General features: G+C 41.6%; 1 protein-coding gene across 2 annotated transcripts in view; it reads left to right on the top strand.

Annotated features, from left to right (window-relative positions):
- The window catches only part of LOC140520263 (xanthine dehydrogenase/oxidase), a 112,570-nt gene that overhangs the window by 36,637 nt on the left and 53,715 nt on the right, over positions 1 to 22,218 (top strand). For both annotated transcript variants that reach the window (XM_072634112.1, XM_072634113.1), the window contains 8 exons: positions 600 to 657; positions 2,526 to 2,622; positions 3,754 to 3,862; positions 7,805 to 7,931; positions 10,130 to 10,191; positions 18,183 to 18,251; positions 18,848 to 18,934; positions 20,643 to 20,784. In XM_072634112.1, coding sequence (XP_072490213.1) covers positions 600 to 657; positions 2,526 to 2,622; positions 3,754 to 3,862; positions 7,805 to 7,931; positions 10,130 to 10,191; positions 18,183 to 18,251; positions 18,848 to 18,934; positions 20,643 to 20,784 — 751 coding nt within the window. The remainder of the gene's footprint in view (positions 1 to 599; positions 658 to 2,525; positions 2,623 to 3,753; positions 3,863 to 7,804; positions 7,932 to 10,129; positions 10,192 to 18,182; positions 18,252 to 18,847; positions 18,935 to 20,642; positions 20,785 to 22,218) is intronic.

The raw sequence follows: 22,218 nt of genomic DNA, 5'->3' as shown, positions 1-22,218 counted from the left end.
CTCAGACTACTCACAGGCTGTGGTTGGTTCTTTGTTCTTGAAGAGGACCATGGCATCAGATGATGCCATGACTTACAAATTTATTGGATTTAAGTGAGGGAGGACTGTGGAAAGTCACCAGCCTCACTTTGTCCTCTGGAGCTGTCTTGGCTAAGGTCCTTTTAAGTTATCACTTTGACTGAGGCAACACCCATTCAGTGATTAGAGGTATTTAAGATGTGAGACAAAGGATGCCTCCTTTAATCAAAAAAAAAAAAAAAACAAAAACCAAAAAAAAACCAAAAAACAAACTGGGAGGAGAAGACCTTCAGGGTTTCTGGCCAAAAGAGAAACAATTACTGTTTACATTCACTTTGAGCCCTCATCTTCCTGATGTCACAGTCCTCCAAGAAGAAGGACAAACCACAATCCTGCTAATAGAACATGAATTTCTTAGAGGCAAGAGATATTTTATTTTGGCCATTCTATCCCTGTTGACTAGCACAGTTCCTTACACGCAGTACAAGTTTAATAAATATTGAATTACTGGCAAATTCAGACAAAACGTTCCAAGCTGCCTAAGTGCTCTACATGATATATTTTTTTTCCTTCATTTGTAGGTGGTGGAGAAGAATGCAGATCCAGAGACAACACTCCTGGCCTATCTGAGAAGAAAATGTATCCTTGAAGCTTGAGGAGGAAAAGGCTTAGCCTTCACACTTTTGAGAGGAGGCAGGGAGGGGCAGGGATGGCACCCGAACTCTAGTCCCACCAGTGCTATTGACTATGTGACCTTGAGCAAGTCACAGCCCTTTGGTTATGGAAAATGACCAGTTGTCTCCTGCAGTGCCCTGGGGTAGAGGAGGGTGGGGTCTGAGCGGAATTGGTTTGGTCTGGATGACCTCTAAAATCCTTTATAGCTCCAATTATCAATGATTCTGTGGGTATAAAAGTTTCATTTTGGGGCCTTCAAGGTAATAGATCAGATAGGGTGCTCCCTTTAGCCTTTGTTCACTCCAAAAAGATTACATCTCTAGGGAAGTGAAGGGCCTTTTTTCTGTGAACCTTGGTCTAGCCATATGCACTTATCCCACCCTATACTAGTTCAGAATGATGGAAGTGCATTGCTGGCAAAATGGGGGGAAGGAGGCAATGGTGTCTGCTGTCTGGATGGGCAGATCCTGGGAGGACATGGAATCCTGTGGCAGGTTTGGGTGACCCCAAGGGACAGCCCAAGTGGGGATGTGGAATCATTTGTGTCCTTTGCTCTATTAGAAATGGGTACAGAAGAAAAGAACAGCCGTTCAGTCTCTGTAAGCATGTCTTCACTGGTCATCCTGGGGACTTGAACTGCCTATTTTACAGACTCCCTTGGATTGGCACTGATGTTTCTCCCCCTCCATCCCCCACCACCCACACCCACACCCACATACCCACACACACACAGCATGCCCAGAGCAAATTAAGAGTTGTTGTAAAGATAAAATGAAATAATTATTGTGAAGTACTTAGCACAGGACCTGACACATTTTGGGGCAGTCATTTCAGTTGGGTCTGACTCTTTGTGACCCTATCTGGGGTTTTCTTGTCAAAGATACTGGAGGAGTTAGCCATGTCCTTCTCCAGCTAATTTTATAAATGAGGAAACTGAGGCAAACAAGGTTAAGTGACTTGCCCTGGGTCAGACAAGTAAGTGTCTGAGGCCAGATTTGAATTCATGAAGAGGAGTCTTCCTAAGTCCAGGTCCAGCACTCTATCCACTCTGCCACCTCGCTACCCCTGGAACATGGTAAGTTCTACACAGAAGTTAGCTATAAATATTATTATTATGCAAATATAAAATATATCTTTTTTTAACCAGACTTTTGATTACATTAGTGTGGGTATGTCCACACGAAGAACTCTATTTATCCAGCCAGACCAGTGCCTCCTCCCGGACAAAGGACATTGGCAACTGGGTAGGGAGACAACTGGACTAAGCCTTTTACAAGCTGTGACTCAGGGCCTACAGTTATAGATCATCCAGCCTTTCCATCAGTCTGTGCCTGGTAGGTGCACTTGGGTTTTGCCTTGAGGTGGGCACAGTTAAAAGATTTCAATAACTGCTAAAATCCCTTCTACCTCTAAATCTATGATTCTGTGATGAAGATTATTGGAACCATCCAAATTTCCTGTGGAGAGGAGCTGTAGAACCCTCCCCCTGGCCCCACATCTGGTAATGGATCTGGAGTGATTGTATCAGTGTCCCATAGAACTCTCTGGAACATTTTTTTTTTCTGTTTCCTTCTTTATGAAATTGGGATGGCCCTTTCCCTGCTGCATTCCAGAAATAGTGAGTCACACCTGATTAAGTGGGAATATTAGTGAGGAGGTTTGGATCTCTCCCTTGCCTATGTAAGGTAAGATAGATAGGGCACTTACATATGGAGAGTCAGAGCCCTGTTACCTGGGTGGGCAACTCCTCAGGCAGCTATTCTGTTCAAGTATGTCTAGGGGCTGAGGAGTCCCTTGCATTGGACCTCTTTCCTTAACTGTTGTACTCTCAGTGGGGTTAAGTGGAACCAAGCTTGGCTGTGGAGAAGGTGGCTGTGGAGCCTGCACGGTGATGCTGTCCAAGTTTGATAGACTCCAGAACAAAATTGTGTATCCTTTGTCTATTGGTGTGACTGCTGGGACTCAAGTATGACTTCATCTCTGTGTGTGTCCATAACGGAAGAACAACAAGGTTGATGAAGGGTCTCAGGATTGTGATATTACACATGCATAAGGACTGAGTGAAGGGACTTGAGATGTTTAGCCAGGAAATGAGAATATGATGTGTGTGTGTGTGCATGTGTGCTTGTGTGTGTGTGTGCATATGTGTGTTTGTGTGTGTTGGGAGTGGGGGCAGATATGAGAGGTATCTTCAAAAATGTGAAGGATGGTCATAAGAAAGAAGGGTTAAGGTTATTCTGGTTGTCCTTGAGCACAGAACTAGGAACAATGGGTGGAAGTTAGAAATAAACAGATTTGTTGTTGTTTCATTGATTCAGTCAGGTCTGACTCCTTGTGACCCCATTTGGGGTTTTTTGGTAAAGATACCAGAGTAGGTTTGCCCTTTACTTCTCTAGCTCATTTTACAGAAGATGAAACTGAGACAAACAGAGTTAAGTGACTTACCTAGGGTCACATAGCTAGTAAGTGACTGAGGTACTTAACCAAAATATTCCCAATAATTAGAGCTGTCCCACAGTGAAAAGAGTTATCTCTGGAGACACCACATTGCCCTCTACTAGATGTCTGCTGAGGTGCTTCCCAATTCTGAGATTCTGTGATTGTGATAGGCTGTTTCTGGTTCACCTTTGATCTTTGGAAGAAAGGAAAGAGGGAAGAAAACAGGAAGGGAGAGAAGAAGGAAGGGAGGGAGGAAAGAAAGAAAAAAGAAAAGAAGGAGGAAGGAAAAGGAAGGAGGGGGAGAATGAAGAAAGCAAAAGCTGAAAGGGCAAGTGAGATAAAGATGGAGAGAGGGAGAGAGAGAGAAAGACAGGCAGAGAGGGGAAGGAGAAACATGGAGAGAAGGAGAGAAAATATGTGAAGTGATGCTATGAAAAGGAGAGGATCTATGTTCTGTGTTCAAATCCAATCTCAGACTCTTTATTAACCTGTGTGATCTTGGGTAAGTCATATAATGTCCCTGGTTTCAGTTTCCTCATCTGTACAATGAGGGAGTTGGAGCATGTGACCTTTGAGGTCCTTTCCAGGTCAAGAGCTACTATCCTTTACTTGGGTTTCCAGCCACTTTTCTGCTAATGCCTGTCTGGCACCTATCTGCTCCCTACATCACATTGCTGTGACAACAGTGGAAGGAATTGGAAGCACCAAGACCAGGCTGCATCCTGTACAGGTGAGTTGGGCTGGTTCTGAGGCTGGTGAACCAAAGAAGAGAAAGCAGGTTCTTTGGCACCAGTAGGTTTGCACTCACATTCCAGACACATGACTTAACAGATTCTCAGAGCTAGAAGACAACTCCAAGGTCCTTGTAGCTTATCCCATGCCTCCATGAGGACAGTGTTCCTTACTGACATCAGGTCTAAGTGCTTTACAGACATTGGGTTTTGTATTTAATTTTGCTTTCTGATGTTTGTACTACTGGGCTGTACTTATAAAACAGAGAAAGTACTACCTATCTGATTCTTGTGGGTACTAGGAGACTGAAGGAAGTCATAGTTGAGTGTAGTTTTTCATTACAGATTATTGCAAAATCTTGTGTATTCCTTATTTTGGTAGGAGGAGGAGGCTAAAAAGTAAAGAAAAGGGAGATCAATTAATCGACATTAATTAAGTGTCTACTGTATGCTGGGTACTGTGCTAGGCAATGGAAATGATACCTTTTCTCTCTTCTGCTCATGACAGGTATGACAGGTGAGGCCTCCCATTATAATGACCTTATTTTCTGAACCAAAAATGGGGATACATGATCTGGCCAAGGATATGTTACTTTTGCAAAATCGTGTGTATTCATTCAGTCAACAAATATTTTAAACAGTGAGCTAGGCAATGGGGTGAACTACAAACTTTAGAGAAGTTATAGGCCTTGTCCTCATGGTCTATTAGATAAACACAGATCAACATGGTACACAGTGTGGTACGGTATTGTGGAAAGCTCAGTGCATCTGGAGACAGAGGATGTGAGCTCAGTCCCTGGTTCTGCCACTTGCTAATCTGTTGGACCTTGGCCAAGTCCCTTAATCTCTCTGGGGCTCAGGTTCCATATCTGTAAAAATGAAAAATGTGGACAAATTAGATGAATTCTAATGTCATTTCCATCTTCAAGTCTGTGATCCAAAGTCACTCAAGAAGAATTTCTTGAGCGTTTACTGCATGTCAGGCACTGTACTAAGCACTAGAAATATAAAGAAAGGCCAGAACAGTACCTAACCTCAAGGAACATATATTGTGATGGAAGTTACAATATGTAGATAATTAGGTTCACTAATGTATTTATATATATATATACACACACACACACACACACACACACACACACACACATATATATATACATATATATCTAATATCTATCTGTCTATATCTACATGATCTGTCTGTCTATCTGCCTCTCTTAGATGAAAGGTAATATGAGAAGGGAAGGTGGTAGCAGCTGGGAGGGGACCAGGAAGGCTTCCTGCAGAAAATAAGCTTTGAGCTAAATCTTAACAGAGTACAGGGAAACTAAAAGGGAGAGGTGAGGGGATAGAGAAAATAGAAGCAGATAGAAGTTAAGTGACTTGTCCAGGGTCACACAGCTAGCATCTGAGGCCAGATACATCTGTCTATCTACATATCTGCTATATGTCTGTCTGTCTGTCTATCTAGTCAAGCTAGTACGCCTCTAGTTATTTGCATGTTATTTCCTTGGTTAGAACTCTAGGTCTTTGAGCTCAGGGACCTGTTTTGCCTTTTCTTTTTTGCATGCCTAGTACTTACACGATCCTGACACACAGGAAACAATAAATGCCTATTGACTGACTATTGGCAGCTAATTAAGGCTTTCCCTCCAATGGAAAAGTAGAAATGAACACCACCCATGGAGGGGTGTGCAAAGTGTGTGATGGGATATCTTGTATGGAAAGGGCTCTCTGTAACCAAAGGAAAACAGCAAGTACAGTGAAAGAAATAAATTCCTTTTGAAGTAAGGAGGTACCAAACATTGTTCTCAGTATTTTACAGCTGGGGAAACTGAGGCACAGAGTTCAGTGATTTTTTTTTCAATAGTCACAGGAAGACGTCAGACTCACATCTAGATTTAGATGTTCTGATTCCCTAGGTCCCCACCCTTTGTCCTCAGACTTTCACAACTAATGAGATAGGATATTAATGCACCTCATTTTATCTGTAATCCTGCATCTTCCCATTAAAAGTCCTTAAACCCCTTGTTCTGTGGCCAGCATACTTCCAGGAGGCTTTTTTCCTTGAGACTGCCTCTGACTCACAGAATGCCCAAGAAGATGTTGTTTCATTTCCAGAAATATTGGTTTCTTTAGCAGCAAGAACAGTATACTGTTTATTTGCTTAACTTGTGAAAATGATGTAAGGATTAATGAATACTTGTACTTGTTTTGAAACAATAGATAAAAGGTAGAATGAAAAGTTTTATTCTCATAATCTGCCTAACATCTATTCTCAACCAGGAAAACAGGTCTTTATTCCTAGAAGACTGGTAATCTCAGCTACTTAAAGGAGCCTAAATAAGGTGTTTGGCTAAATTTCTTCTTTGCCCACCCTTACCTTGCCTCTATTGGTCGTAAGAGATCAACTGGTATTTCCTAAACATGAGCTTTCCAAAAAGTTTCAACTGTATCATTCAGCCCCTATCAGGTTAAATGTGAATTTCCTCTACAACCCTTCTCCCCTCCAACTTCCTCTTCAAGGAGCTTTAAGGGACCAGTAAAACCATCTGTTTCTTAGCTATTCCTACTATGACATCAGAGAATCATAATTTTAGAACTAGAAGGGAAGTGAATTGAATCCAGCCTTTCCATTTTACAAATATGGAAACTGAGCCGAGAGATGTTAAGCATTATATTTAAGGTCACACAGGTCCAAAGTAGCCAAATGGGAATTCAAAGTCAGATCCTTATCCGAGATTCTCTGACTACAAATCTAATGGTTTTTCTATGTTGGTTTAGAAATATATATATATATATATATATATATATATATATATATGTATCTGTGTGTGTATATACATACATATGCACATGCGCATACACATGCACACACACACTCACACACACACACACACATATATAAGAATTCTCCCAAGGAAGGAAAAGTTCCTAACTTGGATCAAAAGACAGGGAGTTCAATTACTCCTATTCAATTACTCCTACTCCATATATACTCCTATAGTCAATTACAACTCCTATTGACAAAAATTCCCATTGCTCACTTTCATTCTAGACTTTCTAGACCTTTGGGGATCACTTCATTAGAATCTGGGTTAAACAATTTAATGCTGTAGCTAGCTCCTTAATACCTACTGGTTGGGTGTACCTTGAGGCTACCCTCAATTTCCACATCTGTAAGATGAGATGGAGAAGAAAATAGCAAATCACTTCAGTATTTCTGCCAAGAAAATGCCAAGTGAGGTCACAAAGATTTTGACATAATTGATAAACAACTGAACAACTACAAGAACAACTGGGTGTAGTAACCATATATTTTGGGGGAAAAATAAATTAAGAAATGTGTTGTGACAAAGGAAATTGTTTTTGCAAAGTTTTATCGAAAGTGTGCTTTTTTCTTGAAATCAGTATTGTCCCAGGTAGTATGTGGTCACTTTATACAGAGGGACCCTCTTAAAGTTCACTGATGCCTTTTCCTCATAGGCAGCAATGACCTTTCCATTTTGACAGAATCAAAATTGGAAGGGGTGTAAGTGGTCAACTTGAAAAAAAAATCTCCATTGCATAACACCATTTAGCCATTCATCCTTCATGTGAAGGTCATGTGAAGACCTGCAAAAATGAAATCCAGCTGTCCTGAGACAGTCCATCCAACTTTTGGACTTTACATAGCATTTTGTTCTGAATCACTCATGCATTTATGATATAGCATTTGGTTTCCTAGATGTATGTATTTGTATCTTATTCCCCTGCTGGACTTCAGATAATTTCCATGTGGGCAGGGACTCCATCTTATTTAAACTTTGGATCTCCTCCAGTTCTCTGTGTGTAGCATGTACATAAAAAATTCTAATGGCTGAATGCATGACTTTACTTGAGCCTTGGTCAAAGCCTTGGGATGGGGCAACTGGTTCAACAATTTGTACCTTCTCTTTTAGGAGAGAATAGCCAAAAGTCATGGCTCCCAGTGTGGCTTCTGCACCCCTGGCATTGTCATGAGCATGTACACTCTGCTCCGGAACAACCCTGAACCCACAGTGGAGGAGATTGAGAATGCTTTCCAAGGTTTGTTGGCTATCCCCCCAACCACCCCCATAGCAGTCCAAGGGTGGTACCATAGAGGAATACTTGGAACTGGGAATCTTGAAGGAAAAAACCATCTACAGGTTGAAGTTAAGACTTAGACTGGTCTCTTAAAATGAGGCGTGCTGGAAGAAGTAAAACAGGAGACACCACTGTTTGGAAGAGGGAGAAGATTTAGGCAGGATGCAGAGCTGTCTTCAAGAATGTGAAAGTCTACAATGACAAAGCTTGCTCTTGACCTCAGAAGGCAGAAATAGGAATAGTGGGTGGAAGTTGCACAAGAAAACAATTTAGGCTTGATGTAATAGTAGATTAGATGTAGCAGATCTGATGTAGTAGAATCAGGGGGAACTTAGTAAGAAGTAGAGTTACCCAAAGTGGAATGGACAGCCTCAGGAAGCAGTAAGTTCCCCCTGACTTGGAGATCCTCAGACAAAGACTGAAGAGCTCATTATTAGTCTTAATGACCCCTGTCATTAAGGGTGTGGAGCCTTTAGACTTTGAATCCTGTGATATTAAGAGCATTTGTCAGAGTTGTCCTAGAAGGCATTCTTGTTCAGGTACTGATTGGATAATTGGCCTCTAAGTCTCTTCCATTTCTGAGATTCTATGATCCCAGTAGCAGAGAGAGTTTCTAAAGTCCATAGGATCAGGATTGAGATTTGGCAGAATGTAAACCCTTTCCTTTTGGGAGGACTTTTTATACCGTTGAGGATAGGCAGTTGGAGAACATGGGAGAGAGAGTGCTGGACAATGTGCCCAAGCTAAAATCCCAACTCATGTACTTGTTAGTGGGGGGAGACTGGGCAAATCACTTACCCTCTGCTTACCTATAAATACTGCTTACCTTATCTATAAATAGGAATAATAATGGTATCTATCTTCCAGGGCTGTTGTGAGGATAAAATGAGATTATATGTGAAAAGCATTTTGCAAATCTTAAATTGTTCCATAAATATTAGCTATTATTATTCTTATTACATCTTATCCTTATATTCACCCCAGTCAGTCAATAGAAAACTTATTGAGCACTTACTGTGTGCCAGACATTGTGCTAAGTTCTGGGGATACAGAGAAAGGGGAAAGCATGGTGCTTGACCTCAAGAGCTTACATTCTAACAGGGGTAGACATTAGAGGAAAAATTGATATTGTTTGCAAGGTCCATACGGTGTCAAAGGAAGGCCATCTCCCAGGGCAGATGCTGGCAGTTGGGGCTCCTCTTTGAGTTGGCCCTGGTCTGTTCCTGGCTCCAGCGTAGTTGGTGAGGAGCTGAAGTGGGCCTTGCTCACACGTTGGGAGATGGAGGGAGCAGTGAAAGACCCATGAAAGGCCAGTTTGAGAAACAGTATGGCAGCCAATGAATGCATGTTCAGACGCCTGTTCTTTTCCTCCACTACAAGTTTACATGTTTGTGTTAAGTTGAGGGTGAAGATGGTTTGCTACTTCAGGGCAGTCGTAAAGTCCGAGATCAATATTAAGTTGTGAGGAAAGAGACTTTTGTTTCTTAACAGACAGAAGCAACATCCTTTTCGTTTGTCTTCCTAAATGGGGGCCTGCATCATGATAGTAACGGCTAACATTTAAGTGGTGCTTACTATGTGTCAGGCCCTGGGCTGGGTGCTGTACAGTTATTATCTAATTTGAGCCTCACAATAACCCTGGTAGTTTGGTGCTATTATTATCCCCATTTTCCAGGTAGAGAAACAGGCAAATAAGGGTTTGAGTGACTTGCTCAGGGTCACTTAGCTCCTAATTGTCTGAGGCTGGATTTGAACTCTGGTCTTTCCATCTCTAGGCCCATCCCTCTATCCACTGGGATACCTAGCTGCCCAACAGAGTAGCCATCCTGCTGGGGGTGGGGACTGTGTGTCCCAGCGAACTTACCAAATGGTGGCTCCTAAGCTGCTAGGCAGTGCAACAGATAGATACATCCTGACTCAGATCCTTATCAGCATTGTACATAGTTTAATAGTTTAATCTCTTCTAGTCTCAGTTTCTTTACCTGTAAAATGAGAGGTTGGACTTGATGCCTTCTAAGCCCTCTTTTAGCTCTAAGTCTGTGGCCCTGCAACACTCCAGATATGCCAATTTAACTCTCAGATCCACTCTCTTAACAATTCTTTGTGCTGCTGGGTATCACCACTGACGACATCTCTGTTTTTTTGCTTTGACCCCACAGGGAACCTGTGCCGTTGTACAGGCTACAGACCCATCCTTCAGGGTTTTAGGACATTTGCCAGGGTAAGTACCATTAATCAGTTGCTACCTTACCTCTTGGCACGGGGAGGGAAGAGCTGACATAAATTCAAAGTAGCAACAGGACTGTCTGGTTCAAGTAAGTGGCTGTCCCAGTCCTGCCTGGAATGGTCTTAATTCATTTCTGCTTCTTGGAAATCTTTAGTTTCCTTCTAGACTCAGCTCAAGGGCCCCCTTTGACAAGAAGCCTTTTTCCTGATTCTCTCTGTTGTGTCTTCTTCCTCCCTCCAAATTCCTTTTTATTTATTTTTATATCTACATGCATTTTATTTACTTAACTGTTTTCATATTGTGCCTTCCCCCTTTACCCTTCCAGGTAGAAAGGAAGTCCGTGAAGGCAGGAATTATTTAATTTGTGTTTTTCTATCCCTAGTGCTTACCACAGTATCTGTTACTTGGTCAGTGCTTGTGAATGCTTGTGGAATTGAATCAAGCTGACTTGTTGACCATGGGAAAGTTATTCAGCTTCTGTAAATCTCAGTTTTCTCATCTGTAAAACTGAGATTAATAATACTTAAGCTCTTTATGTCTTAGAGTTGTTGTGAGGAAAGTGTTTTGCAAAATTTCCATCTCATAGAAAGAGGGGGTAGGGTTAGGGTTAGAGTGCATTTAGGGTTAGAGTTAGTATTATTATTGATTGTGATATGATGATAATGATGAATCCAGTGCCATAACTAAGAATCTGCTGCCTGGGGCCAGTCCAGTTGAGTCAGGTGGAGCAGGCGGGTAGGGTGAGGTGCCTTTGTATAAGCACTTATTGAGATGGCTCAGATAGACTAAAGAAGGAGGCAGGGACATGGTGGAGCCAAGTTGTACTGACTCATGAAAGCCATTGTTAATTTTCAGTATGAGACTCAGAAAACTGCAAACACTATATAGCAGGGCTTGATTGAATATTTTATTGATTGTCTAGACTTAAGTAATGATGAAAATGTTAATAATGCAGATTCAACTTAAAAGTGAACCTACTTTTCAGAGAACTAGATGTTAAACATTTATTAGAAGTCATCTTTCTCGGGGAGGATGAGAAACCAGAAGGTCAGAATGTGATGGAGAAGATTCTAAGCCAGGTAGTGAATTTATGGAGAGGAGGAAAAGTGAGTGAGTGATCTGGAGTTCCACAAAGGAAAGGAACAAGGAGCTGGATAGGGTGGCATAAACTCTATCTGTCTCATCTTTTTGGCATGGGTCTTGATGGCCATTGCTTTTAGTTTGTTTTTAAATAATATTGCATTTTTACTCCAATTACATGCTAAAACAATCTTTAATATTTTAAAAAAGTTTTGAGTTCCAAATTCTACTCCTTCTTTTCCTCCCCCTTCCCTGAGACTGTAAGCAATCTGACAGAGATTATACATGTGCAGTCATGCAAAACATTTCCACAATATTCATTTTGTACAAGAAGACTAGAAAAGAAAGACAAAAAAAGGGAAAGAAACAGAAGAAAGTCACGGTAAAAAAATTGTATGCTTCAGTCTATATTCAGATAGTATCAGTTCTTGGACATGAGCTTTAAGGAAGAAATGGTTGCTGAGTAATGGTGTCAGAGTCTGAAAGGGCTGTGGGGAATAAGGAGTATGCCAGCTCCTCTTCTTCCCCCTGGACAAGTATTTTAGGGGGTACAAGTGAAAGAGCACCAAGCCTTGGGGAGGGTGCCAAGAGGTGTGATGTCTTCAAGAAGAAGCTAGTCTTGGGGGGATGGAAGTAATGTGCAAGGAAGAGGTGATCTAGGGTGCAGGGGAGTTTAACTATAGAGGAAGTTTACCAAGGGATCATTGAAAAAGTTTCCTAGAACTGATGCTGAGTGAAATGAGCAGAAGCAGGAGGATATTGTATACAGTAAGAGCCACAATGTGTGAGGACCGTTTCTGATAGACTTAGCTCTTCTCAGCAATGCAAGGATCTGAGACATCCCCAAAAGACCCATGATGGAAAATGCCATCCACATCCAAAGAAAGAACTATGGAGTCTGAATGCAGATGGAAGCAGACTATTTGTTCTCTTTTTGGTTTATCTTTCTTGTGGTTTCTTCCGTTCTTTCTAATTCTTCTTTACAACATGACTAAGGTGAAAATATGTAGAGCCTTTATCAGACTGCATGCTGTTTTGGGCAGGTGGGAGGGAGGTGGAGAAAATTTAAAACTCAAAACCTTAGGAAGTGAATGTTGAAAACTAAATTTAAAATTTAAAAATTAAAAAAAATAGTTAAGACTAAAATTAAATTAATTTTAAAAAACCCAAAAAAGTATCCTATTCTGGAGTTAAAAAGAGACCTCAAGGGCCATCTAGTTCAAACCCCTCATTTGACTTTTGTGGAATCTGAGACAGAGAGGTTAAATGACTTGTCTACAAGGGGTGAGTCACAGAGGTATGTATTGAACTGTTGGCGTCCAAATGAGGAGCTTTTCCTATCACATCACAATGGCAGACAGAGAAGGATAGGGTCCAGGGAGAGTTACAGTTATTTACTATGGGGGCAATCTTTGCTTCTGTGGCTGCTCCTCCTGCTCCTCCTAACCACATCTCTCCCTCACTGATTTTAGAAATCCTCTGGGACCATAAGTCCCCAGGTCAGATACCATATAAAGGCTAATCAATCCCTGACAAAACAGCCTATGCAAGGAATTAGGGAGGGTGGACATGGGGAGCATGGAATACTTGCCATACTGTGAGGTGAAACAGATCAGATTTTGTATCCCTAGTGAACTGTCTTCTTTTTATAAATAATTTATTTATTACTTTTACATGCATTTATAATTGTCCCTCCCACTGCTCCACCCCCTTGAACAACATTATCGACCACAAAATGAAAAATAAAACCCTCATCATAAATATGCATAGTCTAGTAAAACAAATTCACACACTGACCAAACCTCCCTTCACCTTTCTAATTCTCTCATTCTCTTTTTTAAGTCTATCACCTTTCTGGTAGGAGATGAGTAGAGTGTTTCATCTTGCTCCTCTATAATACTGGTTTATCATTACATTGATGTATCTTTCCAAGTTGTTTTTCTCTATAATGTCACACAGATATTGTTCTCTCAGGTTGGATCACTCATGAAGTATTTTCCAATTCTACCTGAGTTTTTAGTCAGCCCTTTAGGGCTGGAAGGGGCCTTAGATATCATCTAATCCACTCTCTTCAGCTTCCAGATGAGGAAATTAACACTCTCAGTATTGGCAGAACTTCTCTCCAAGTCACAAACTTGGCAAGTAACAGAAAGGAGATTCAAAGAAGGCTCTTGGGACTCCAGAAGCCCAGGGCTGTTTTCAGTGCATCACACTGGCTTGATCTGTTGTCAACCCAATTCAGGGAAGTGTCCTGTTGGAGAACAGTAGAATTTTTCCATTCCCATGAGCCAATCACAGCATGTTCTGATTTGGTTCCAGGAAGAGGCAGAATGTCTAAGAAGTTTAATTCTTTAAAGAAATGCAGGACCTAGCTTTCCTTAGAACTCAGCCACCAGGCTTACAGGTGCTGCAAATGTTACCAATTCAGCCCAACCTCAGCATGTGTGAGTGGTTGGCCCAGTATGGGATTTATAAGACTGGTTGTTAAGATACCCACCCCAATCCCCTCTCTAAGGCAATGGCTCTTGTATCACTGTGACTGTGTATACTGTCAAGAAACAGAGTATATGGATTATATTCATACAACCCCAGCTCCAAAAAAACCCCTCCCAAAACAAAATCTATAGAGTGTAGCAAAGATGGGGCTGAGCTGGAAGTAGGAATTCTACCCATCAGGACAAATTGGAGGTGGGGTGGGTAAGAGACAGCACCTAGAGTTTGCCCTGGTTCAATGAAGTAGCACTGGTAAAGAGGTTTTTCCCTCAGAAAATCCAGCATCAACAGAACCAGTGGCCCGACAGGTGGCTAGCAGTGGCATGCAGTTGTGGGTGGACAGTAGAAAAGGTGGGCCCTGAGCATGGGGCATGACCATGGAAGTGACCCTAAATAGTAGTTGGGAGCAGCAAACTGGTTATTCTCTCTCCACATGCCAGTATCACAGGAAGATGCCCCCAGTTATTCATCCTAGTCATAACTCCAGGAGGGGGGCTAACCAGGATTTTCTTGTCTTATTTTCCCAGAGAGTTCCCCCATTTTCCATAATTTTTGTAGGCCTGAATTGATTTTGATTCTAAATCAAAGTCCAGTGTCAATCTCAGGAATGGATAAAAGGTTGGGAATCATGAAATGTTAGAGTTAGAAGGGATCTTTGATCTCTTAGGCTAACCCCTACCTCTGCTCTTACCCCACAACCTTTAAAACAAAATATAAAGTAGGCCCAGAAAGGTGAAGGAACTGGAAAGAAGTCACAAGAGAGATCTGAGGCTGGAGTCCTGGTCTTACTCCTCTGAGACCAGGTACCATGCTGCCTCTCCCTTTCCCTACCCTGTTGGCCATTGTTGAGATATTTCAGTCCCTGGTCAGATGTCTTGTTTATTTTCTGATCAAGGACAAGTTTTAACCATTTTTGCTTCTCAACATAAACCCATGGCTACTCATCACATTTTGAGCCTTTCAATTGCTGTCCTTCTAAGGAAGTCCAGTCTTGTCAAGCTATAAGTGCCTTCATTCTTTTCCTCCTATAGCTTGCCTTTTTCCTAGAGGATACAGGTAGTGTGGTGGACATGGAACGAAATCCTGCTTCTGATACATACTAGCTTTGTGACCAGCATCAAGCTTCTCAATCCCTCTGATCTTGTTTTTTCCTCATCTGTAAATTAGGGATGAGAACACCCCTCCGCCAAGCCTATGGCATGATTATTGTGCCACTCAAATGAGATAATGCATATAAAGAGGTTTGCAAATAAAGTGTTATATAAATGCTTTATAATCAAGTTGGTACAGTAGATAGAGTGTTGGGCCCAGAGTAAGGAAGATGAGTTCAAATCTTGCCTCTGTCCTTTACTAGCTGTGTGACTCTTTGAAAGACATTTAACTTCAGTTTCCTCAGCTGTAAAAAGGGGACAATAATAGCACCCATTGCCCACGGTTATTGAGAGAATCAAATGAGCTACTTATGAAGTGCTTTGTAAACCTTTAAAGTATTATAGCAACGTTATATTAAAAGCCATCTGATCTGGTAATCAAAGTTTCTGAGTTCTGTTGTTACAGTTAGTCACAATGAGTGACCTTGACAGGATTTATTAATGACAGTCAATAATCATTGATTAAGAACTGTGTGCCAAGAATTGTGCTAAGAGCTGGAGATAAAAATTAAATTCACAAAATTTCTGCCATCTAGAAGCTTATATTCTAATGGGGAAAGAAAACACACATCACTATAAAAGGAAACTAAAAGCACAGTACCTTGTCAACACATGCAGCACTCACCAGTATCCAGAAGCAGGATAATAAAAGAGAAATCCTATCGCACCTAGGATCTCAGAGGAAGGATCTCAGAAGACATCTACTTCATCACCCTCATTTTACAAATGTGGAATTTGAGGCTCAACTAACTTGCCCAAGATAAACCAAGTAGTAGGTGTGAGAGGTGGGATTTGAACCCACATCCTGTGATTCCAGAAACAGGACTCTTTCTACCATACCAAAATACCTTGGTTCTGTTTGTTACTAGTTGTGTAAAAATGGGCAAGTCACCTCACCTTTCTAAATCTCAATCTCCTCATTTGCAAAATATATACAACCTACTTTATCAGACTATTGCAAGGAAAACTCTTTATAAACCTTTCAAAAAATGTTTTTTAGAATTGTGAGTCTTTATAATGTTGTAACTGGGTCATTTCATTTGGAGTTTTCTAGAGGAAACTGTTCAACAGCTCAGTGGTCAGCTGTCAACATTTCCTTCAGAGAGGGCAGGGAAGGACTCTGGGTGAGTGGCATCCCAATGTCCTTGGCAAGAAGCCTACAGGAAGTTTAGCAACAGAACCCTGTGCCAACTCTGTACAATGCTGATCTAATTGGGGAAATGGTTGACCGTGTTAACAGCTGGCAGAATTCTCACTGATAAGACCAGCCAGGCACCCAGGAAAGAAAATGGAACTACAACAGAGAAGAGAAAATTTTGTAGAAGAGGAGCTTGCTTCTCCCCAGAAAAGACAGACACAAGATCCTCTCTGACTCTTCTAATAGAAGAAGTGGCAGTTCATGAAAAAACAGATGAAATTTCCTTTAAAATTCAGTGCAGTATGGCTCCGATCATGTTACTTCTGTACTCAAAATCCTTCCATGACTCTCATTATCTGACAAATAGAGTATAAACTCCTGCTTCCTGACTTCAAGGCCCTGTAGAATCTTGCTCCACTCTATCTACCCAAATTTATCTCTTAGTCCCCTCCATCCATACTATATTCTAGTGAGTCAAATTGGACCCCTGTGTATCCATTCTCCTCTTCTCATTCTGAAATTTTTCATCTTTATGAATTTGTTCACAAAAGCCCCCAATGCTTGGAATGGACCAGCATCTCTTCTTTTCCTTTTCGGTCTCCAACTGCTAGAATCCCTCCTTCCTACAAGGCCCAGCTGAGGTGCCACTTTTCCTTGATGCCTTTCTTGCCTCACTCCCCCAGCTAACAAATGATCTCTCCCTCCCTCCTTAAATTTCTCATAATTCTTTTCTCTTTCCTTTATTCTTATTTTCCTTCCTCTTGTATCATAGCTATTTGTCTAACTATATAATATATATCTGATCTCCATCAGATTGATGTTTCTTGAGAGTGGGTCTGTGACATCCATTTTTGCATCCTCTCTCCTCATGCCTTGTCCATAAGAAGTAGTCACTACATATTTGAGAATGTCTTGATTCCTTTAAACTGAACTAGACCAAGAGGCAGCTAGGTGGTGCAGTGAATAGAGGCCTAGGCCTGTAGTCAGGAAGGCTTGAATTAAAATCTGGCCTCAGATATTTACTAGCTGTGTGACCCTGGGTAAATCTCTTAAATCTCTGTTTGCCTCAGTTTCCACAACCATAAAAAGGGAATAATAATAGCACCTACCTCCTAGGACTGTTGTAAAGATCAAATGAGATAATGACTGGAAGATACTTGGTGCAGTGTCTGACATTTAGTGAGTGCTTACATATATGATAGCTATTATTATTGTTGTTAAATTCGAATATCAATCAATCAATCACCTGACAAGCACCTGCTATAGGCTAGGCACTGAGAATACAAAGACAGAAATGAAATCGTCCCTTCCCTCAAGGAGGTTGAACTCTTTTGGGGGAGACAAGATGTACATTCACAAGCATATACAAACTATGTATGTAAAAAGGCATTTTGTTAGGGGAGGGGCTGTACTAGAAGCTGAGGAGATTAGGGGAGGCTCCACGTAAAAGGTGAACAGAGCTTTGAAGGAAACAGAGTTCTAAGACGTGTTGATGAGAAGAAAATGCGTTATAGGCATGAGATAGGAGATGAGATACCATGTCTAAGGGACAGCATAGTCGGGTTGGCTGTAGCATAGCACAGATGACGGGGAGAGGTGCGTAATGAGTCAGGAAAAGTAGGTTGGAACCAGGTCGTGAAGGGTTTTAAATTCCCAGAAGATGAGCTTGTATTTGAGGCTGGAGGTAATAGAGAGTCATGGAGAGTTTCTTCAATAAGGGAGTAGTGTGGTCCACTCTTTGTTTTAGGAAAATCACTATGGCAGCCACCTAGAGAAGAGGATGGAGTGGGGAGAGACTCAAGTCAAGAGGATCAACTTGGAGCCTCTTTTAGTCTACCTGGCAAGAGGTCTTTGTCTCACCTCTACTTAGCAATGTACTGTGTGTGTTACAAGTGACTTATCCTCATTGATTTAGGGATGTCTTGTGTTTAGAGTAGACCAAGACACGGAAAAATCTCATAGAGACACCAACTTTTGTTTGGAAAAGTAGATGAGATAGGAGGTGTCCTTTAGACTCTTTTACTCCAGGGAGAGGAAATGGGGCCTGTAGTTTTCTGAAAGGGAATTCATTTTCTTTAACCCTGAAGTTTCTGAGTTAATGCCAATGTTCCTTGTTCTCTTAGGATGGGGGATGTTGTGGAGGAAAGGGAGAGAATCCAAACTGCTGCATGAATCAAAAGGAAAATAGCAAGGTAAGTCCTGCCTTTGACCCTCACCCTCAGCTCCAGCCCTACCCCTGGTCAGAGCCTGTGCAACTGTGTGTTGACAAGGGGCGGCCTGCTGGGCAGGGAGGCACATGCTTGGTGCTTCTCCTGGGCCACTGCCCTGTATATGCTGGGATTACTGCAGTCATTTCTCATCTTTATTCCTCTGCTCCTACTTCAGTAAGTGAGTGAAGGGAATCCTGCAAGAGCTTTCTTATTATTAGATATTTTAAAGGGAGGTAGAGAATGCAAGTTTCATTTCTTCTCTTTCTCTTACCCTTTTTTATTCTTCTTGTCTTCCTTCTTTCTTTCATACATTCCTCTCTTCCTCCTTTTCCTTCTCCTTTTTCTTCTCTTTCCCCATCCTCCTTCTCCCTCCTCTACTTCCTTTTCTTCCCTCCTCCTCCCCCTTATCTTTCTCCTCCTCCTCTTTCTTCTCATTTTCCTCCTTTTCCTTCTCCTCCTCCTCCTTCTTCTCCTTCTCCTTCTCCTTCTTCCCCTTCCTCCCCTAACCTCCCCTTCTTCTCCATTCCTTCTCTTCTTCTTTCTCCACTTCATTGTGTGTTTTCTTTTGTTTTTTGCAGTTAAATCTCTCATCATCTTTGTTCAATCCAGAGGAATTTCTGCCGTTAGATCCCACTCAGGAGCCTATCTTCCCACCAGAGTTACTGGTAGGTGATGTCCCAAAGGAGGAACTGAACCTTTTTAGCTTGAATGTATGAGACACACTTCTTTGGTTTCATAGCCCCTGGATGCTTGGGTGAGGTGACTCCATGAACATATAACCCATATAGTTGTTTCTTCCAACTGTATAGAGTCACCTTGGAAGAGAGGCTCACATAAAAGACAAAAGTTACCTGACTATTCAGCCCAGTTTTATAATATCACATAAATCTGTTCTCTCAATTTTATCACCAAAGCACTTTCATTCTGACTATTGTAATAGCAGGTACTGATCAAAGTCAGAATTAAGTCACTGTCAGAAAAAGGAACAAAATACAGATTGTTCTGTGGTCTCTACCAGAGCCAGCTATGAGGTAACTGGATGAGACCTAGTGGTCTTGGGTTTGCATACCATTCTTGCTATTTATTAAGTGTGCAATAACCATACCTATTGCACTGAACTTGGGGCTGTTCTGGGGTAATGTATGCAAAGCACTTCATAAATGTTAGCTTTTAGTAGTTAAGAACAGTGGGATGTAGTACGTCTGAAGCCAGGAAGCTCTGGGTCTGAATGCCGGATTTGTTTCTTCATTTTTTTTAAAGTTGGCTTCTTTTGAAATGGAATTCACCCAGCCCAGCAAAAGTCCTTTGACTTTCAAATTTGATTCACTCCTAGCTTTTCAGGAATATAATTATACAACAGAGAAAAGTTTGCCTACAGTGTGATTTGAGGGTGGCCTTTTAGTCTATAACTTATTGTCTCCTCACGTAAAACAGTGTGTTTCCCTTTATATCCACAGCATCTTTGGAGTCTCTCTATTTTGGTATACTATTTCAAATCAAAATCATTTATCCAAAGATTGTTTATCTCACTTGAATTCATAGAGTCACAGAATGCCAGAGTTTGAAGAGAGCTTAGAACATAGAGTATAAAATACCAGAGCTAAAAGGGACCTCAGAACATAGAAACATAGAATGCCAGAGCTAAGATGGGCCTTAAAATATAGAACAATATAACATCAGAGTTGGAAAGAACCTTACAACCATCGACCTACAGAATGTTAGAATTGAAAGGGACCACAGAGGTACCGTCATAGCTAGAAGGAATCTTAGAACATAGAATGACCCATCAAAAGTGAGATCTAAGAGGTGTTAGAATGTAGTGCTATAGATTTCAGAACTGGAAAGGAGTTTATAAATGCAGAACAACAGAATGCCAGAGCTAGAAGGGACGTTAGAGTATAGAAACACAATATCATATGTGTAAGACACCAGCTTAGAACACAGACTTATGGAATGATGTAGAAGCTGGAAGGGACCTTAGAAAATTGAACCTAGTTTCATAAATGGAAGAGAAGTAGAATGGTATTGTGGGTAGAGAGCTTGCCCCAAGTCCAGAAAGAGCTGACACATAGTGGCTGTGTGACCCAAGGCTAAGTTATTTAGCTCTTGGTATTCTGGATAGACCACTCTCTAAAACAGCTGCACAGAAAGTACATTGTTACCTGCCTTGGTGGAGGTTTCCTTACCCGGAGGGTTTTCCACATTAGGAAACTGTGGGTCTAGTCCCTGTTCCTAAGAGAGCATAGAACAATCAGCTAGCTCCCCCAGGGCACTCAAGAATGACTTTTGTCAGGAAACAGGAATAGGGAAGAGGTGATGGGGCAGTATGTTTTCCCCAATCCAGGGAGAAACAGTTGAAACCTATGTTCCTAGAGGCTGAAAGATGAGCCCCAGAAGCAACTATGTTTCCAAGGGGAGCGTGTGAAATGGATCCAGACTGCAACCCTGAAGGAACTGTTGGAGCTGAAGGCCCAGCACCCAGATGCCAAGCTCGTGGTGGGGAACACTGAGATTGGTAAAACGGGATGCCTCTCATGGGTGGCCACAGAGATGGTGTGCATGTTGTACTGCTTTTGGCAAAGTTCAAAGCTGGTGTTTGTTCCCTTTGGTCTTTCCACAATGCTCTACATGTTGGATGCCTCAGAGGAATCTCTGGTAACCTGCAAATCTACCAGACTGTTTCCTGACTGTGTCAAGGAGAACCATAGCTTGAGAGGGTTCGGTGCTCTCTAGCATCCCATGTGTGGAGAGGTGCTCTGATAGGAAAGGAAGGAGGTGCCCAAATGAGACTCCAGCTTGCCTCCATTAGTGCTGCTGCCCAGAACTTTGCAACCCTAGAAATAGGGTGCATAAGAACTTGAGAGGCAGAGCTTAGATTTGGGGTCAGAAAACCTGGGTTAAACTTCCCCACCTACCCCAATACTTAGAGTCTATGTGAGTGAGATAGTGCTTATAGAGTACCACTTTCCTTATGTCTAAAGTAAAAAATTTTGACGAGATGAACTTTAAGGATCCTTCTCATTCATATCCCAGGATCCTTCAGGTTCCTGGGATCTCAGGCTCTGTTCAGATGCTCACACAAGACATGAAAATACATCATGCATGGCCAGTACTCTCACAGACTCTTTCAGTTTTTAAAAATGACTTGGGGAAATGTGACAAATGACTTCAGGTAGTGACAGTTTGGGGAGGGAAATTATACCTTATGTTCCTTGAAAAGGAAAACATCACCTGTTTATGAAATGGTACATTGGAGAGTGACTAGAGAGATTTGCTGCCGAGGCAAAAACTGCATTTCAGGCTTGGTAGAGCTACTTCTGATGGTAAGTGGTAATTGGTACCTTATCCTGATGTTCAGATGCTGGAAAGGACCCCTGTTTGTGACTACTTCTTTCAATGCCTCCCAGCCTTCCGATGGAAATTGTTTTAAATTTAATGAAATCAAGCTTGCCAAGAGGAGTTATGTCCTACCTGCCCAAATGGATCATAAACTCTCTGAGGATGGGAAGAGCACAATTTTTATAATTGTATCCATAGTCCTTTGTTCAGAGCTTGGCACATTGTAAGTGCTATTGAATTGTAGAGAATTATGATTGAGAGGCAGCATTTTGTGATGTGTGGAGAGCTGGCCCCCATACCACCAGAGCCTGGCATGAAGTCTTACCTCTGAAACATACTGGCAAGTCTCCACCTCTTAGTGCTCTTGTCAGTGTTCTAATATTATAAATGGCAGCTGTATTGATAGAGAGTATTTCCTCACCTGGAAGTTCCCTAGAACAATGAAAGCACAGGTCCAAGACCTATCCTTTCCTTATGATAGATGCTCAATAAGTGTCTGTTGTGAAGAGTCAGTCTGGGTTCTTGCTGTCAGATTATGTCAATGCTAAGTGAAGCATTTGTTAAGTACCTACTATGTGCCAAGCACTTTCCTAGGCATTGGGAAAGCAAA

The sequence above is a fragment of the Notamacropus eugenii genome, chromosome 1, assembly GCF_028372415.1.
Source record: "Notamacropus eugenii isolate mMacEug1 chromosome 1, mMacEug1.pri_v2, whole genome shotgun sequence".
NCBI lineage: Eukaryota > Metazoa > Chordata > Mammalia > Diprotodontia > Macropodidae > Notamacropus > Notamacropus eugenii.
Note: the sequence above shows the minus strand (reverse complement) of the source record. Positions and strands in the feature narration are given on the sequence as shown.